Source organism: Haemaphysalis longicornis, unplaced genomic scaffold (assembly GCF_048455015.1).
Source record: "Haemaphysalis longicornis isolate Haplotype H1 unplaced genomic scaffold, Haemaphysalis longicornis Haplotype H1 scaffold_7, whole genome shotgun sequence".
Lineage (NCBI taxonomy): Eukaryota > Metazoa > Arthropoda > Arachnida > Ixodida > Ixodidae > Haemaphysalis > Haemaphysalis longicornis.
The window spans coordinates 72,638,196-72,656,748 of record NW_027526422.1 but is presented as its reverse complement, the minus strand read 5'-3'; the positions used below and the strand labels follow the sequence as shown (position 1 = coordinate 72,656,748).

At 45.1% G+C, this 18,553-nt stretch overlaps 1 protein-coding gene and 1 long non-coding RNA gene across 2 annotated transcripts in view; one reads left to right on the top strand and one right to left on the bottom strand.

Moving 5' to 3' along the window:
* Positions 1–7,640: 7,640 nt before the first annotated feature.
* The window catches only part of Hps4 (Hermansky-Pudlak syndrome 4 protein), a 37,190-nt gene continuing 26,277 nt past the window's right edge, over positions 7,641–18,553 (top strand). Inside the window, exon 1 of the mRNA XM_077677796.1 lies at positions 7,641–7,796. Coding sequence (XP_077533922.1) covers positions 7,754–7,796 — 43 coding nt within the window. The 5' untranslated portion in view covers positions 7,641–7,753. The remainder of the gene's footprint in view (positions 7,797–18,553) is intronic.
* Positions 12,670–15,666, bottom strand: LOC144144470 (uncharacterized). Its single transcript, XR_013317263.1, has 4 exons — positions 15,449–15,666; positions 14,326–14,407; positions 13,769–13,856; positions 12,670–13,113 (listed from the first exon to the last, which is right to left on the bottom strand). It is a non-coding gene; the product is annotated as an uncharacterized LOC144144470 (long non-coding RNA).

Below are 18,553 nucleotides of genomic sequence, written 5' to 3'. Positions count from 1 at the left end.
CATTTTTTCTCCACTCTCTTTCTGTCTTTCCAAATTCTTTATCGGTTTCAATGATATACCACATTCTCCCCTTTGCTTTCCGAGGTATTCTTGACTGCTAACCCTTATTACGGTCTAAATTCAACGGGCCCCTCATTTCCCATTCTGATTCGCTACATGCATAGCGAGGGCCTCTGTTCTTGGCAGTCTTGGTGCCAAAGGTAGCTTAAGAGGGTTCAACGCTGGTCGACCACTCTCGACATGTCGTAGACACTCGAGTCACGGCCCGGGGGTTAAAAAGAAGGTTCCCTTCACCCGGAGTAGTCCGAGTGGCACTGGCTACCACCCCCAAGTGCAGGAAACAAAAAATACCGTAACATAAATACCCGAGAAAGTGGTTGGGAAACAGCCCCGCCAGTAGCGTAGTGGTCATCGCACCAGACCGGTATTCTGGAGGTCGTGATTACGGATCCTACCCGGCGGGCATTTTTTCACCACTTTCTTTCTGACTCAAAAAATTCTTCATCTGTTTCTATGATCTACCGCATTCCCCCCTTTGCTTTCCGAGGTTTTCTTGACTGCCAACTCTTATTCTGTCTTAATTCACCGAGCCCCTCATTTCCCATTTCTGATTCGCTACATGCATAGCGAGGGCCTCTGTTCTTGGAAGTCTTGGTGCCAAAGGTAGCTTAAGAGCGTTCAAAGCTGGTCGACCACTCTCGACATGTCGTGGACACTCGAGTCACGGCCCGGGGGTTAAAAAGAAGGTCCCCTTCACCCCGTGTAGTCCGAGTGGCGCTGGCTACCACCCCCAAGTGCAGGAAACAAAAAAAAAAACCTTAAAGGAGCCATGAAGAGAAAATACAACTTTGTTTAATTTGAAAGAACAAGTATTCAGTATCTCACTCAGCTCCATTGGAGCCGCAAAAGATGTTTTTAACAGAAAAAAAGCAAGAAATATTTAAAAACTTTCAAATTTTGCGCCACAGTGACTTGTTATGAGCAAGAATGACGTCATACGGGTCAACAATAAAATGTAATTTTGAGTGCGTTAACTGCACGTTAGCATTCAAGTGATGCAGTCAAATGGAACTAGAGGCCCCATTACAGACGTCCAGTCATGTGTCGTCGCGACAGGTCAGTTGTTGTTGTTTGTTCGTTTATTTAATAGCCTCAAGGCTTAGTAGACACCAAGCGGGTCCGATCTATATCCAGGAAACTAGGTTGGCCTCCCGGATATAGTCCAGTAGGGAACGGTATAGGCAGGACCATGGAGCCACCGATGGTAATGCGTGTCTTGCTGCAAATTTAGGCCTGCTGCCATCAAACATTTTCTTCGGATGTCCTTAGTTCCAGGGCATGTCCATAGTAGGTGGTGAAGGTCTGCCGGAACCGTTTCCTCACAGCAGGTTGGACATTTCACATGTCCTCAGTAGTCCCCTTTCCATCCACTCGTGCGGGCAGGAGTAAGAGCCACGCCCAGTCGGATCCTTCGTAGTACAACCTCCTCCATCCTGGTAAGATTGAGGGGGAGGAGAACCGAACACGGAGGTATGAGAGCACGCGTTCGGCGTCGAAGGTCCTCCTTTGCAGCCATTCTTGTGGCCCATGGGTCACTTGGGAGCTGGGCGGGGGATGATGGGGCCGGGCAGTTGTGTGACAGGAAGTCAGCCCGTTCATTTCCTGCAATACTGGTGTGACCAGGAACCCATGACACAACCACTTTGTATGGCATTTTGCTGTGGAGCTGGTGGATGCGTTGGCAGATGATGGGGGTCTGCGCAACCTGTTTCAAATAGTGTATCACTTGCGTAGAGTCGGTACGAAGATTGATGGTATTCAAGTCTTTATTGGAAGCGGCTGCACATAGTAGGGCGTCGTGGATAGCCTGCAATTCCAGCAGGATTGGGGTGCATGTGGCAGAGGCGTAGGGAATACTGCCTTCGATGCTGGGATGAGTGGGGCTGGTCCACGCAGTGACTCCATGCGTTCCTGTGCATGAAGCGTCGGTGTAGAGGAGGCATTGATCGTCTGGTCCCGGGTGATTTGGGAGGGGAGAGAGCTGCGCTTTACCCTCCTTGGTCCGCCTTCTCTGCAGATGGCTTGTTTTGTTGGAGGTTATAATCGTATAACCCCAGGGTGGAAGCTCATCCTTACTTTCCGGAGGTGCCAAGTTGCCCGGGTTGAAGTGGTCGTACAGTGCATGGCCGTTCTGCAGACATGCATACTTTGACAGTCGCACAGCTCGGCGTTGATTTATGAGCTCGTCAATTGTGTTGAGCTGAGCTTGTTCCTGAAGGACCGGTATCGGGGTGATGCGAGGGAGACCGGTGATGGCTCGCATGGCTTCTCTATTAATAGCTTCCAGTTTAGCATGTTGGGATATGGTTAGACGCTGAAATTGGGCTTCATAAACCAATCGTGGTTGGAGCACAGCGCACGCCAGCCTACGAGCGACCTCAGTTCTTGCACCACCCGCTTTTGGCGCAATGCGGCGGATCAGGCGAATGGTATTTGCCGCCGTTTGCCTCACTGCTTTCAGCCATGCTGTAGCGGTACCAGCCTGGTGAATATGCAGGCCCAGAATACGGAGCTATGTTGCTTCAGCAAGCGTATAGATGCCTATAGCGCCTATAGCGCCTATGCGTATAGATGGAAGGTGGACGGCGAGCTTCTTGCGGCCAGCTTTGTTAGCGACTGTCATGTACTTCGTCTTCTCGACGGATACAGTTAGACCAACCTTCGCTGCAAATGCCTGGATAACTTCAAGAGCCTTCTGCAGCGCTGTATACTGCATCTGTACGTTTTTGTGCGTCGACCATACTGTGACATCATCCGCTTAGATGAGGAAGCGTGTGTGCTGCACAGTGTCGAGCTGCCACGCTAAGTGAATAAACACAATGTTAAAGAGTATTGGTGACAGCACAGCTCCCTGGGGGACACCACGCACTGAGTGAAACAGTCCTACTGGCTTCCCTTCTACACGGACAGCGAATGTACGGTTTTTTAAAAAGGCGGCGACGTAATCAACCACACGACGTGGCAGGCCCAACTCAAGCATAGCACGTATGATAGCGTCGTGAGATAGATTATCATATGCCTTCGAAATATCGGTTGCCAGTATTGTACGAGTGGCGTGGCTGTAGGAGGACACATTCAAGATGTCTTTGGACAACACCGCCAAACCATCTTCCGTGCCAAGACCAGGACGAAACCCGATTTGTGCTGGGTGATATTTGCGATGCTTCTCCAGCCACCAAGAAAGACGTGTCGCCAGCATTCGTTCTGCTAGTTTGCAGATGGTGAGTGTCAAGAAGAATGGGCGGAGATTTTCTAATCGGTTAGGAGGTTTACCAGGTTTAGCTAAAGGGATAACTATTGAGTGCTTCCATTCGGCCGGGATTCTTGAGGTTGTCCAGGTTTCATTAATTATAGCCAGAATAGTATTGAGGATATCTCCCTCCAGGTTTTGGTAAACCTCGTACGCTATACCATCCGGGTCTGGTGTGGTACGCTTTTTGGAACATTCAATAGCGGCGAGTAGTTCCGGAAGTGTAAACGGAGTCTCCAGGCCGTCCGTGTCTGCCGCAGGAGGAGGGGGATCTTGGGAGAGCTTGTGTGGCACATCGTGTAGAGGGAAAAATTGTCGAGCTGCCCGTTCGGCAAATTCTTCTGGAGTCTCCTGAGCCTCAAGGCGGGAGCTTGCCACCGGATCGGGTGGTCGACGACCGTTTTCCATAGCTCGGAATGTGCTCCAAAGTGTGCGATTTGATGTACGGCCATTCATACCGCCGCACCACCGTAGCCACCTTTCACGGGAAAGAACCTTTTGGTATTGTCGGGCTTTGGCTGTAAGGCGGTTAACCCTGATCCTGTCCGGGAGGGAGTCCGGATTTCTCCGAGCAGCGATATCTGCTCTTTCCCGTGCCGCCCACAAATTAAGGAGGTGCATGTCAGGGTTCGGTTTGGACTCCTCTACTCACGTTTCAATAGTAGCCTCCTTTAGCTTTGCAGTTAGTGTACTGTGTAATGTAGATCCCGATAGTGGCACGTCCGCAGTAAGTGAAAGGAATTTGTCCCAGTTGGTAATACAGGCCTTCCGCTTGACTTTGGAGGTAGTGTGCGGGCGTAGATCAATAAGTATGGGGAGGTGATCACTGCCCCAGGCGTCTGGCTGTACCTGCCAGTAGGGCGTCCGATTTCCCATCCACCACGTCAGATCGGGAGAATTTGTAGTAGTCGTGCGGGTAGGCGTGAAAGGAGCGTTGAGAAGCTGACACGCCGCGTCGAAAAAGGTCTCGTAAATTTTTGTGCCACGGCGGGAGGTCATTGCGTATCCCCATTCCATGTGTGGTGCATTAAAGTCACCCCCGACCAGGACTAGGACGCCCGGGTACGCTCTTCGTAAATGAGCAAACCAGCCAAGACGTATACGGGCCGATGGCGCAGGGCGTATATACATCGAGACGAGTATAACCGTACCGCGCGGAAGACGTACGTGGACAGCAACTACTTCCTGGTTGGTGTTACACCAAGCATTAAGGTATATCTGCGTATGTGGGTATTGAGCAGATGCATACACGGCAGCCTTGCCGGGATGGGCATCCGTGGAATTCTTGCGCCCATCTTGTATGGTAGGGAAATGATATCCCAAAAAGCCAGGTAGTGGGTGCAATGCATTATGTTCCTGCAAGAGCAGTGCCCATATCCGTAGCTTACCGTATTGCACTCGGAATTTAAGTTATGCGATTTTGTTTGCGAGGCCCCGGCAATTCCACTGTAGGATGCCTGGGTTTATTGACGTTGAGAGTTTTGAGTTGTCCCGAGTTTGCTGCTCTCTAGGGACTGCTACCGCCATTGTGCGAGGAGGGGCGATACAAAGTCCAGGAGCGTCAAAACAGCCGCGGCTATCGGAGATGAAAGGGGAGCGAGGAGGATGCGCACAGCCTCAATGAGAGAAGACAGCACTGAGCACAGCCCCCAGTGTTTCGCTCGTCTTTTGGTTCACGCTGATATTGTAGTGAAGCTCGGCGAGCAGAGGCTGGAGACCGCGCAGTTGGAGTCGTAGCCGGTGCTATCACAGGCACCCCTGTAGATGCAGGTGGTTCCGTGTGCCTGGGAGTAGGATCATGTTGAGCTGCTGGAGAGCGCTCTGCCAGTGCTGGTGCCGCAGGGGGCGGCTGCTTTGACCCGTGTTGAAGAACCGGTAAGGCCGGAAAGTCCTCCTCGCCATTCTTGAAAATTGGACCCGCAGTTTGCTTGGTCCAAGCTTCCTTGCACCCTGTGCCACGCCCTTGCATAAAAGCCGATTTTGCTGACTCATAGTCAGAGTTGTTAGCAGACTTGATCTTAAAAATAGCCTTCTGATCACGCCGGGCTGAGCACTGAGCAGGTCAGTTAGGTGGCCGCCAATCGCACAAACAAGGTTCCGTGACGTCTTAGAAAAGTTGCGGGAAATTTGGTAGGGGGTCGCGACTGCTTCACACGTTTTCTTTAATATCTCCGTTATTTGTTCGAAGATTGCGATGATATTGGTATCATTGTTATCGGGACTAAGCAGTCTTTCTAATAAGCCCAACTTGTATTTTGTCTTCATGGCTCCTTTAACATAAGTACCCGAGTAAGTGTTGGGGAAACAGCCCCGCTGGTAACGTAGTGGTCATCGCACCAGACCGGTATTCTGGAGGTCGTGGGTTCGGATCCCACCCGGCGGGCATTTTTTCACCACTTTCTTTCTGACTCAAAAATTCTTCATCTGTTTCTATGACCTACCGCATTCCCCCCTTTGCTTTTTGAGGTTTTGTCGACTGCCAACCCTTATTCTGTCTTAATTCACCGAGCCCCTCATTTCTCATTTCTGATTCGCTATATATATATATATATATCTATATATATATGCCTCCCCCCCCCCCCCCATGCCTCCTTTGGCGTTGTAGACTGCCGACCTATCTTTCTGTATTTCCTCAACGAGCCCCTCATTTCCTTACTATATTATTCTGCGAAAGCCTAGCGAGGGTCTCGGTTCTGGCAGCCTTGATGCCTATGTAGCATAAGAGGGCTTCCTGCCAGTTACCCGCTCATGACAGGCTGTAGACGTCCGAGTCACGCCCCGGGGGTTGAAAAGAAGGTCCCCTTCTCCCCGTGTAGTAAGAGTGGCGCTGGCTACCACCCTCAAGCGTCAGATACACTTCTAGTAAATATAAATAGCCCAGAAAGCGAAGGAGAACACAGTCGCCCAGATAGCCGAATTGGTAAGGCATTCGAGATCTGATCGAAAGGCGTGGGTTCGGTCCCCACTCTGGGCGCGTGTTTTTCTTTCTTTCTTTCTTCCGTATATTTAAAAAAAATGTTAACGTCATTAACCGTAGTAAAAAATTGAGCCTAACCACACCCCCATGCCTCCTTTGGCGTTGTAGACTGCCGACCTGGCAGTCTACAACGCCAAAGGAGGCATGGGGGTGTGGTTAGGCTCAATTTTTTACTACGGTTAATGATGTTAAGATTTATTTTTTAAATATAAGGAAGAAAGAAAGAAAGAAAAACACGCGCCCAGAGTGGGGACCGAACGATATATATACTACGACTGAACGACATATGTACGAACGACTGAACGATATATATATATATATATATATATATATATATATATTGCAGGAAAATATTTCTTGGACACCGGCAAGTCGTAGCAAAAAAAAGAAAGACACACGTCGAAAAATGAAAAGGTTTAACGTTTCGGCCGAGGGACCGGCCTTCGTCAGGATAACCTGACGAAGGCCGGTCCCTCGGCCGAAACGTTAAACCTTTTCTTTTTTCGACGTGTGTCTTTCTTTTTTTGCTATATATATATATATATATATATATATATATATATATATATATATATATATACGTGCTATGCCTCTGAAAATGCGTTTAGGGGAAGAGAAAGCGCAGGGGGTGTCCTTCCCGCTCTCCCTGCGCGCTGTATGCACCTGCCCACAATCGCCGTTCCTCCTCACTCTCATTGGGAAATACTTTTCGCACTTTCACGAAAAGCGTGCTTTGTAGATGTCACTGTTTATGTGCATCAATGGAGCGTGCCACAATTTCTGAGCATACCAATGCTCAGCAGCCGCCCTCCAACACATTACCAGGTCCGAAATTCTGCCTGCATGGTTCGGTCATAAGGCCCCCGGATACCACGGGAGGCTGTACTGGATTTGTCCAACCTTGGTGAAGCTCCCTGGGACTTGTTACGCGTCTTCTCCCACTATCGAAACCCGGTTCCTTATCGTTCAGTACTTGTTCCTTTACTTTTCACTCCTCCTCTACCGCGTCGCTTTCTTCAAGTGCCAACAATATTGGGAAACTTTACAGGCCCTCGCAGAGTTCGGGTTTTTAGCACCGACTCTTCTTGCACCGTGCCCGCTCGATAAGGTTTTGTAGCGGACGATTCCGTCGCAAGTCACGTGCAGCAGACGTCTCGTTGCTTGCACAACAGTGTAGCATCCTGCCCTCGTGCACCGAGCCGGCACTCGAACCAATGCGGTTTCTCCTATCGCCGGAGCAGCGTCGCGGGTGTGTAGCCCGCCTCTCCTCCCTGTCGTCCCGTTATCTTTTCCCGCCGCTTCTCCAGAAGCAGCGCCCCCTCCCTCGATTGTGGAGAGGCTTCGATGATCTCCGGCGCCTTGGCCATTCGGGTCCTCACGTCCGCCGTGCTCGACTGGGCATCGGAATACCTGCGTGACCTCCGCTCCTTGGATTACCCTGTGACGACGACGGCGGCCTTCAGAAAATGGTTCAGCGCAGTATCGGCGCCTCCCCGGCGTCCAGAAAGAGTGAGTCTCGCTTTGCAGCACGTGTCATTTTTGAAGAGCTGATTTATTTGCCCCGCTGTGGTTGCGCTAGCGGCTGATGCAGGCGAAAAAGGTCGCGTGGTTTATTACCGATTACTGCAGTAGTTTTGGGGAAAGGCCGATAAAAAGAAAAATGCTCGGCAAATAACTTCCTTCTATTAAAAGAGAAATATTTACTATACGGCTATACGACATACTTCGCATGCCAGGTGTGTGTGTGTGTGCGTGCTGTGTGTGCCTTATATATATATATATATATATATATATATATATATATATATATATATATATATATATATATATATATATATATATATATATATATATATATATATAAAGATATAAAGACAGAACTGAGGGTAGACAGTCAAGAAAGTCAAGGAAAGCAAGAGGGGAAAATGTGGTAGGTCAGATTTATTTTTTGAAAGAAAATGGAAAAAAGTGCCCGTCGGGTGGGATTCCGGCGGGCATTTTTTCTCCGTTTTCTTTCTTTCAAAAATATATCTGACCTACCACATTTTCCCCTTGCTTTCCTTGCCTTTCTTGACTGCCTACCCTTACCCTTATTTCTGTCTTCATTCAGCGAGCCCCTCAATTCCCATTCTAATTCTTTGTATACATATATATATATATATATATATATATATATATATATACACAGAAAGAAATGCCGGCAGTCTACAACGCCAAAGAAGGCATAGGGGAGTGGTTAGACTTTTTTTTTTACCGTTATTGACGTTACATTATTATTTTTTTATTATTAATTACGTGAGAAAGAAAGAAAGAAAAATATAAATATAAATACCCCAGAAAGTGAAGCGGAACACAGTCGCCCAGATAGCCGAATTGGTAAGGCATTCGAGATCTAATCGAAAGGCGTGGGTTCGGTCCCCACTCTGGGCGCGTGTTTTTCTTTCTTTCTTTCTCACGTAATTAATAATAAAAAAATAATAATGTAACGTCAATAACGGTAAAAAAAAAAAAGTCTAACCACTCCCCTATGCCTTCTTTGGCGTTGTAGACTGCCGGCATTTCTTTCTGTATTTACTAACGAGCCCCTCATTTCCAAACCCTATATATATATATATATATATATATATATATATATGTGTGTGTGTGTGTGTGTGTGTTTGTGTGTGTAGTTAACATATATACAATCATAAAAATATATAGCTAAAAGTAAAAACTAAGCGACTTTGCGAAGTGAAACATTTCGTCCAATTCGTTTTGGAAACACTGTCAGAGCACACCTTCGACAATATTCCACATCTTTTCACTTGGGTTTAGCTAATGGCAATCGACTAATAATGATCCCGGTGAAGAGCAGCTGCCTATTCGAAGATAATGACGCGAGGGTAACTAATTTTATTGTTATTTTATTGTAATTTATTTTTCTTCTTCCTTTACTCGACGAAACCTCTTTCGGCCACTTCTGACGCTTGTAATTGCTTGTGCTTGCGGCGGTGCACCTCGCTTTGTGTAGTTTTCGCCAAAGTTTGAATACATCAATAAGAATTTCTTTTTGTTTCTCAGTGGTTTTATATGGATAATCATATCTATACTAGAGTCCTGCATTCTTGCTATTCAAACGCTCGCTCGTGTCTGTGTGCATACTGAAAACCAGGTTGTTTTTCCCGGCCACACACGGTTACGCTCCGATGATCTCACCTTCGGAAGTTGCCACTCAATGAGAAATCTCCTATACGCAGGAGATAACAGCTGCGAGGAATGGGGCCTATTGCCACAAGTTGCAAGGAAAAATAAAAGCAGTGGTTGGAATGTTTGTACTGATCCACTTCTTGGCGGAAAGTATGAAGTGAAACGATTCTCGGTGCGTGCACCTTTCTTGAAGACGAGAGTAGTGCGGGTGCAATTTCTATGTTTTTAACACGTCTTATGAGAGTTCCTAAGAGCGCCTACATTCATACCCGCGGCTGCAACCAGCGCGTCTTGAACCCTTGCCGAATAAAGATATTACGTAATATATGTTCTTGTCCCGGGGCAGGCGCTTTTCAAATTTAAGTTTCAAATTTAAATTTCTGGCTTTCCGCGCCAGAGGTGTATGCGGACGAGCTACGAGGCACGTTGAATTGGAGGGATGCCGATCGATATAGACAGCGTACGTCGTCATTTAACGTACGCTGCCCCGCCTTATGGGACAAAAACAGCACAACCTCGCCAAAAAATGATTTGGCCACCCTAGTTGAGCATTCGGATGAAAATTCCGGTTTTGGGAGAAGCTTTCGTCCTGCAGTGGACATCAAGGTGATGATAATGACGATGTTGTCGTCGTCGTCGTCTCGGAGCTTTCTGTCCTCTGGGCATAGTGTGGGCCAAGGGCCCCAGAAATTTCTCTTGTTGACCGCTTTCGAAGCCTAGGAAAACACGGGCAGTAAAACTCGGAGGTTTATTACCCGGTATTAGCGGGGCAGATAAGTGCTTACAAAACTGCTCCCCCAATGAAGAGCGCGCTTTTTATTGTCTCAAACGCTGCGACCGCAGAAAATCCCGCGCGAGTTTTCAGGGCCCTCGGCGCGACAAGGTCTGGGGGCTATCTCCGGAGAGCGAGCTGTTTAGTATAGGTTAGGCTATACTGATAAGGAGGACGAGATAAGGAGGCCCTGAAGTGCATTGCTTCGCTCACCTTGAAGCTGATAATGGTCCAATACCTCAAAAAAAGAAGTCCAAAGTACGTCCAGCGATTACGCGCCGTGAACGTGATCTTTACAGAGAAGCTGTTAGCCTCTAGTTGGTCAGAAATTTTCGTATCGTAGACAAAAACCCAGGCAGGACCCAGACGTTCTCGCCTGAGACGCCAAGCGCATGCGTCAGGCTAGTCAGGCGTACAGCGTAGAGCTCAGTATTCGTTTAAAAAAACCACAAAATAAGCATTGAAACCACATTATGGATGATAAGCCCTTCTCCCATGTGTTCCTGGCAAAGATTGTGTAGGCGGATTATGTTTGAAGGTTAGGCATGCAGGACTAGTGTCACTAAATAGAACAATTCTTGCCCAAGACACCGAGCGCATGCGTCAGGACCATTTGTAGTGCTTTGTACAGCTGCGCTGGACATCCCCTTTGGCAGGGCGGCATGGCGACGAATTGCTTGTTTTATATAGCCATAGTGACAAGGAACGGGAGTGGTTAGCTTGTCAAGTGCGAAATTTTATTTAAATATTTTTGCTGTGATGATTATTATAATATTACAGCATGGTAAAAGATGAATAAATAACAATGTCAATAATAATATTAACATAACAATGGTAAGCAATCACGTTTATTTACGCGCCTAGGAAAAGAATAGTCCTTTACGGGCGTCCGAAAAAGTAACTTCTTAGCTCATTTTAGGTCACCGACCCCCCCCCCCCCCCCCCCCCCCCCCGCTTTCCTCAAATCCGCCACTTGTTATAACCATGATGAACCTGTTTTTTACGAAACGTATACAATGGCATTTGTTTTGTAGTAGCCGCATTAGAAACGCTAGAACGTTAAGCGAGACGTGGTCTACACTCTAAGCTGGGTAACCCTTAATAGAGGTATACATTTTCGAATTTTTGTAACCTATAATTTATAAGGTACAATTAATTGTAAGCTATATCTTCGTAACCTTTATACATATGCGTATACACGTAAGGTTTACTCAGTTATGGGTTATTTTGCAGCTTTCAGCATGTATACCTTTATATAAGTTACATCTACCGCCGTCCAAGGCCACACACCTGGAAGCTGTCATGTTGCGCGCCAGGCGCGCTTTCGCCGGCGCCGCTGTGGCGACACCCCGAAGGCGCCTTTCCCGCGTGGTAAACAAACATCGCGTTAGTGGAAGACGATATGTGCGACCATGCTGTCCATTGCGCCGTCTAAACTTTTGCGTCGGGTGTCTTTTGTTCGTCCCTTGAATAAACTGCCGCCCACACGGCTGGGGCTAAAAGAGAAGTCACTTTTATAATTCCTAAAATTGCTGTGCCAAAAAGCTTGAAAATGTTCTCTTAATATGCATGCATTGCATTACCTGTTCGATAATCGTTACCCAGGTTGTCACCCAAAAATCGTCGTGAGTATTGGCAACGCTTAAGTCTTATAAACAGGCATAACAAAATTTGATGTTTGCATCAGCTTTGTGCCGTTTAAGAAATCAGTATCAAACATGCATGATAGGTTTTTTGTTAAATTGCAGGCATGAATTTGAGCTTTAGTTAAACAACATTAGGCTTTAGTGAAGCCAAGCTTTAGTGTAAACATGCACTTGATAGCATACTCCAAAAGGACGCCAAAGTTATGATAACATAGCCTTAAGGCAAAAATTCTTGTCTGACAACTTAGGCCGTGATTATCAAAAGAGAATTGCAGAACATGCACACACATTTGCGCATTTAACAGGAGCACATTTCCAGAAATTTGGCATCAGTAGTTCTGAACATTCACATTTATTATTATGAAACACCTGTGGGCTATTTATAAAAAAGCAAAGCTGCGAACCACCCCAATGTTATTATCGTTCCTTCGACTTGTGCGGCTTCCTGGGCGAATCGGTGTTTCCTATATTGCTTTAGACTTCCAGGTAAAATTCGGTTTATTCATATATCCTTATTAAACCTATTAATAAATTTTGCGTGAACAGCTTCACAAACATGGCCAAATATACAGATTCTTTACCTCAATATTTGCACGGATGTATGCAAAGTATTTCGAATTGTTTGGATACTACCATTGAACAATTTCAGACGAATTCGAGTTTGAGCTACATTTACAAAATGGTTCTCAAAGGTGCACTTTTCAGTACAGCGTTAATGTCATGGTTCCCCACAGAAAAAACGCAGAATGTGGGAAAGTAGAAAGAACATTTATTACAAATTTACTGTTTCATACAAAGCAGTGTTTATGGCTATGTTCCCTACATTCTCCGTTTCACTGAGTCTAATATTACATTTGGAATTCACTCGTCTTTACGAATCCATCTTTACACTTCCCTCTTAGGTTCCTCTTTACAGTTCCACCTGAGTTGTGATTCCCACGCCAAATTATCGTTTTTTATGCAGCACTAACAAGTTTCAAGGCCGACTGCAATCTGTCTTTTGGACAAACTTTAAATGGGATCTATAATTTCCTGCATGAAAAAAAGCGCTTGGAAAAATTCAGAGATAAGCTTCGCAATTTACGTAGTACACAAGCAGGCACAAAATCGGGGCACGCTGAAGATTCCCCGCGGTCATCTGAATAACTTGTTCCCTGCTGCCGCAGATGGAGGTATATATGTGAGGAGCCGTCACTTGGATTTCCCCACCTTGAATAGCCATCTACGGAAAATTTCAGAAAAAGAACAAAATCCAGTGCAACCATGAGCCTCTCACACCAAACCACAGGCATGTGAAGTACGAAAAATATATTGCACGAAAATGAAGACGGAGACCAGAGAATTAAATGAAAGGCCACACCAGAGGAGTGATTTACGGCCTTTCAAATAATTTCACATCATTTCAGTAATCGTTACACAGAGTAATTTGGCCGCATTGTTCAGAACAACGCGAAGCCACTATAGTCATACCGGCCAACCTTCCCGAATTTTAATCGTGCCGTGTTCCAGTTTATCTCGCGAAATGTTTCTGCATGCTCACCCAGAACAGGCAGAAACTTTGGGCTATGAGATAAACCGACATACATTTGCAAAAGAGAAAACAAAAACACTTCCGCGCCTTCATGTGGAATCACTATAGTACACGCAACAGAGCGAACGTCGCACTAAACCCAGGAAACGTGCTTTCATGATGCTGACGACGTCTTCGTCACATTTTTGGCTGTACTTAAACATCTCCCCCCCCCCCCTCCTTTGTACTGGCAGTTTCATTTTGAACAAGGATCCCACGTGGAAGCTGAAACGTTTTTCATTTCAGTAAAGTGTTCTTATCAGTGGTTTTTTCCTAGGCTATCAGTAAAAAGGAATCGCCAACTTACATTTTTTTCTTCGTCCAGATGTGTTGTGGGAGAGGATACATCTAGAATTTGCACCGATCTTCAAGTGGCATTCCCAGGAGGCCTGTACCTGTAATGACTCGAAGGGTTATTTGGGTTATAATTTAATGGGCTTTAGAGCTGGGCAGTTGGCATACATTCATAATGAAAGAACACCTCAAACTTGACAAGACGAAGAAAAGAACACAGCACAAGCACTCACTAACAACTGCAGCTTTCTTAAAGAGCTCTTTTCGAAAAAGAGTTCTTGTTGGCTCTGCAAAACCACGCATCTTATAGAATAGCTAGAGTTGCTGAAAAACTACAAAGCTCCATGTTGAGGAAATCGTTATGTGAATTCATAACATTCATGTAATAAAGAACTGATAGAAAGAGTCGCTAAACATGAGGCAAAATAAGATACGAAATATAACATCATAACACTTGAAGAAAGGCCTCGCATTTTTACAAGTGAATCATACTTTTGTCTGTGCAGGCCTGGGTGCCATCTTTACAAAGAATATTTGAATGAATGTGTTTTAGTTATTGCATTTTCATACCGTTGTTTCCACTGAAATCAGACTTCATTTCAACTTGTGTCATACGCAGGGGAGTCCTGGTTGTCAGCTCAAGGAACACTGCCTGCAAGAAAAACAGTAGTGCTGATAAGTCATAGCATAGGTAGCCAGATGCAACCACACTTTTCGAACAGCCAGGAACCGATGAGGGTGCAGCACCCATTTTTACACCTGCACCTGTCTCTGTGTAATTCGTCACAATTTCTGTATCATCAAAAAACAACAACAATCAAGCAGTCTGCATGCTGGCTCATACACACCACCATTCTTTAAAGTCGCTTTACTGCACTACACTAGGATCACGCGAGACAACCATTTGCCCTTCAATGCCACGCGAGTAAAAAAAAACAACTGATTTGTGCGAATGAGAATAGTAAACCGAGTTAACATGGTGAAAATGGCCCGCTGTCTGAAAATGACTAACACCAAATTTACCCACTCAAGGAGAAGAATGACAAAAATGAAGAGTGTTGTACATATGAAAACTTTTTATTGTGCGGTAGGGCAAACTTTCACAAAAAAGACGCTTGTGCGGGACAAAACTTAGTTTAGAAATTTCGGGCAGCGTTTAGGGGAGTACTTTTCTGCAGCACACACCTTGTGTTTATCCGGATATATTACTACAAGACCAATAAACTAGACACCATTCCGAATATAAGCAGCGAGAAAAATGAACATTTCCCGACGGCTGAAGCAAAATGATAATACCCAGAGAATAGCGCAATAATATAAGACTTTAATGGGGGAAAAATCAGTTACTGAAACAGAGCTACCTGACAATTACATGGGACAATAACTCGTCAAGTGCGCCCGATGCAGCCAACACAATTAAACGAAATGCTCAACACATGACGAAGGCGCGCAACAGCAGAAAGCAGGTCACGAGCGCCGTTATCTGTTATAATGTACGGGCTTTCCCGATCGTCCGCTCTAGTCTGACGCAACGAACGCAAGCCCGTGATTTCATTCAATTGCCGTCGCGGACAACAGAAAACGTCCAGCGAAGCAACCAGTCAGGTAACGAAAATCCTTCTCGGATGCTGCAATTTTAAATTGAAAAGCCCAGCGAAAAGATACATCCGGTGAAAACACGGAAACCGTTCACCGAGTTCGCTTTCACTGGCGCCGGGGCATTGATCCAACATGCGAACTTGATGCTGGTCGTAGAAGAACGGGCCGTGTAGCGCTGCCAGTCACAAATGGGCTCGCCGCAGCCTCCGCGACTCACGCCGACAAAGAAGTCTTGTAACAGGAATCCTCGCTTCATCGTAGGGGTATCAGAGCGGTAAAAAGGCTCGAGTGGCGCGAAAACGCGGCCACCGGGCCTGCGGGCGCCGCCATTTCTCTATATCCCGTCATGCAACGGAGAAACCAACGGCCGCCTGGAGAGAAGGCGCGACGAGCATCTCTTATAGGTTACAACGTAAAGGTTACATGTGAGATTTTGTTGATGTAACCTATAAATAATTAATGTAAACTATAAACCGCTTTTAACTTCACGCTTGTAACCCTTAGAATGGACTGGGATAAAGAAAACATCAAAATGGATCCATTGTAACCTTTATTTTATAGGTTACTTCCGTTTAGAAGTTACTTTATGGTTTACCGGGATTAGAGTGTATACGATGAAACAAATTTTTTCCGTCTTCCGTCTTACAAGACATTCTGTATTAACCGCACATGCAGTCGCAGTGGCGGAGTTTGTATTTTAGTAAAAGAAGATTTCAATTGCGAATTGATAGAAAAATTTTGTGTAATAAAAAACGACTGTGAATTCCTCTGTGTTAAAGGACATGGCACAATACTTGCTGTCTGCTATCGACCCCCGAGCGGGATGATACCACCTTTTCTTGATTTTCTTGAGTTATTCCTGGATTTTGTAGGTAGAGATAGGTTTGACGTCATCTTAGGTGGCGACTTGGATATAAAAATGATCGGGCACAATTCCACACAAACCAAATTAAATGTGCTGTTAACCTCTAGTGGTCTTTCAAATGTGATCAACCTTCCCACTAGAATAACGCAAACTTCATCGTCATTGATCGATCTTTTCATAACGAACATAAGTCCCGACCAATTAAGAAGTGGGGTAATTGAAGCAGAAATAAGTGATCACTCGCCGATATTTGTATGCTCGTTAAAAAAATGCCACCCAAAAAACATAAACACACCCATTTCAATGCATAAATGAAAAAAAAAATCTTTCTCTATTCAGCGAAAACATTTCGAGTGCAGTTTGGGAGAGTGTACTTCGAAAGGGTTATGCAAACAGGGCGTACGACGAATTCACGAAAATCCTCAAGCCTATTTACTCCGCATGTTTTCCTTTTGTGCGCCCGAAACAGAAACGAAAGATTCGAAAGCCTTGGGTTAATGTTGAGCTTGGTGCGAGAATACCAACGAAACAGAAATCCAGTGTTGTTAAAGCAATTCAAAGTTTTCCGGAACCGTTTAGATAAGGACTTAAAAAACGCTCGACGTGACCTTTATAGTGACATGTTCACACCAGCGCTTGGAGATACGGCAACAATGTGGAAAAAAATTAAATTCTCTATTAAAACGCAATATTCCCCAAGACCCTACTCACACCATTCAGCAAAACGGCATCGTACTTTCAGGAAAGCCACTTGCCAATGCCTTCAACCGTTATTTTATTGATTTTGTACAAAGTGTGAATGTACAAAACGACCTTGAAAACTTTCGATACATAGATAACTCCATATTTTTTGATCCTGTAAGCTACCGTGAAGTAATTGATGCAGTGGTAGGGCTCAACAATAGCAGCGCCCTTGATATCGATGACATACAAGTAAAAGCCTAAAATACGTTATCTCTTTTCTGACACCATACATTGCTCACTTATTTAATTTGTCTGTTAGCCAATGTGTTTTTCCTTCACAAATGCAGACCGCCCGGGTGACAGTGCTTTATAAAAAAGGAGACAAAAATGATATGGGAAATTACCGACCAGTTTCTATACTTCCAGTACTCTCAAAATCACTTGAGAAACTTTCTCTAAAATGCTTGACTAGATTCGACAGAAAACATAACATAATAGTCGATTGTCAGTATGGCTTTCGTCAGGACCTTGGAACGGAGTTTGCGCTTATAGATTAGCAAGAATATATCTTGTCTCAATTAGACCGAGGAAACATATGGTACTAGGTTTATTTATTCATTTAACAAAAGTATTCGGCCATATCAACCACAATTTGCTAGTACGAAAGCTAGAGCGCTGCGGTATACGTGGTGTGGCAGCCTGCGTCATTAAATCTCACCTCAAAGATCGTAATCAAATCGTAGCCTTGGATGGCTTTTCGTCAGAACCTTGTCGGGTAAAATCTGGGGTACCACAGGACAGCATTCTGGGACCCTTTCTTTTTAATATCTACGTAAACGATATTATTGGCGTATCATCATGCGCTAAGTTTACCATCTATGCCGATGACACGAGTATATTCCTATATGGTAAATCGGCGCTCGAATTAGTTGTAAATTCAAATTCAACTTTGCGGAAACTAGAAGTATGGACGGTGCAAAATGGTTTAAAGATTAACGGTCCAAATGCAAAAGCAGTATTGTTCCGCGCCAGAAATAATCCGGTAATAATTTACAATGTTATTTCTTTAAACTCTGCCAAAGTGGAGATAGTACCGTCAGTAAAAACACTCGGCGTCATATTTCAAGAACATCCCGGGATGAGCACGTAACAGTGACTCGCAAAAATTGTCTCAAGTAGTTGGCCTTCTATACCGCCATAAACATATTCTACCGCCTAAAATTATGTTGCGCATATATAACACATTGTTTTCTTCAAGGTTAAACTACTGACATTTAATCTGGGGAACAACTACTCAGGAAAACTTGCAAAAAATTCACCGGCTACAGAAAAAGGTCATTAGAATGCTCGAAAACATTTCTTTCCATCACCACACACAACCTTTGTTCGAAAAATACCATGTAAATCCGGTAACCACAATATTCGACTACCGTCTATGAAAGGTTCATAAACGAGAAGTAAAAATGGGCAGATCTTTCCTTAAACAGCTGGCAAAATTAAAACCAAATGATATTGTGTACAACACGCGACACACGGAACATTGGAGCATTTTGACATACAGCACATCTTACGGACAACAAATGCTCGAGAACCGACTACCAAGAATGCTCAACATATTTCTTTCTAGATTGGATTGAATAAACTTTATTT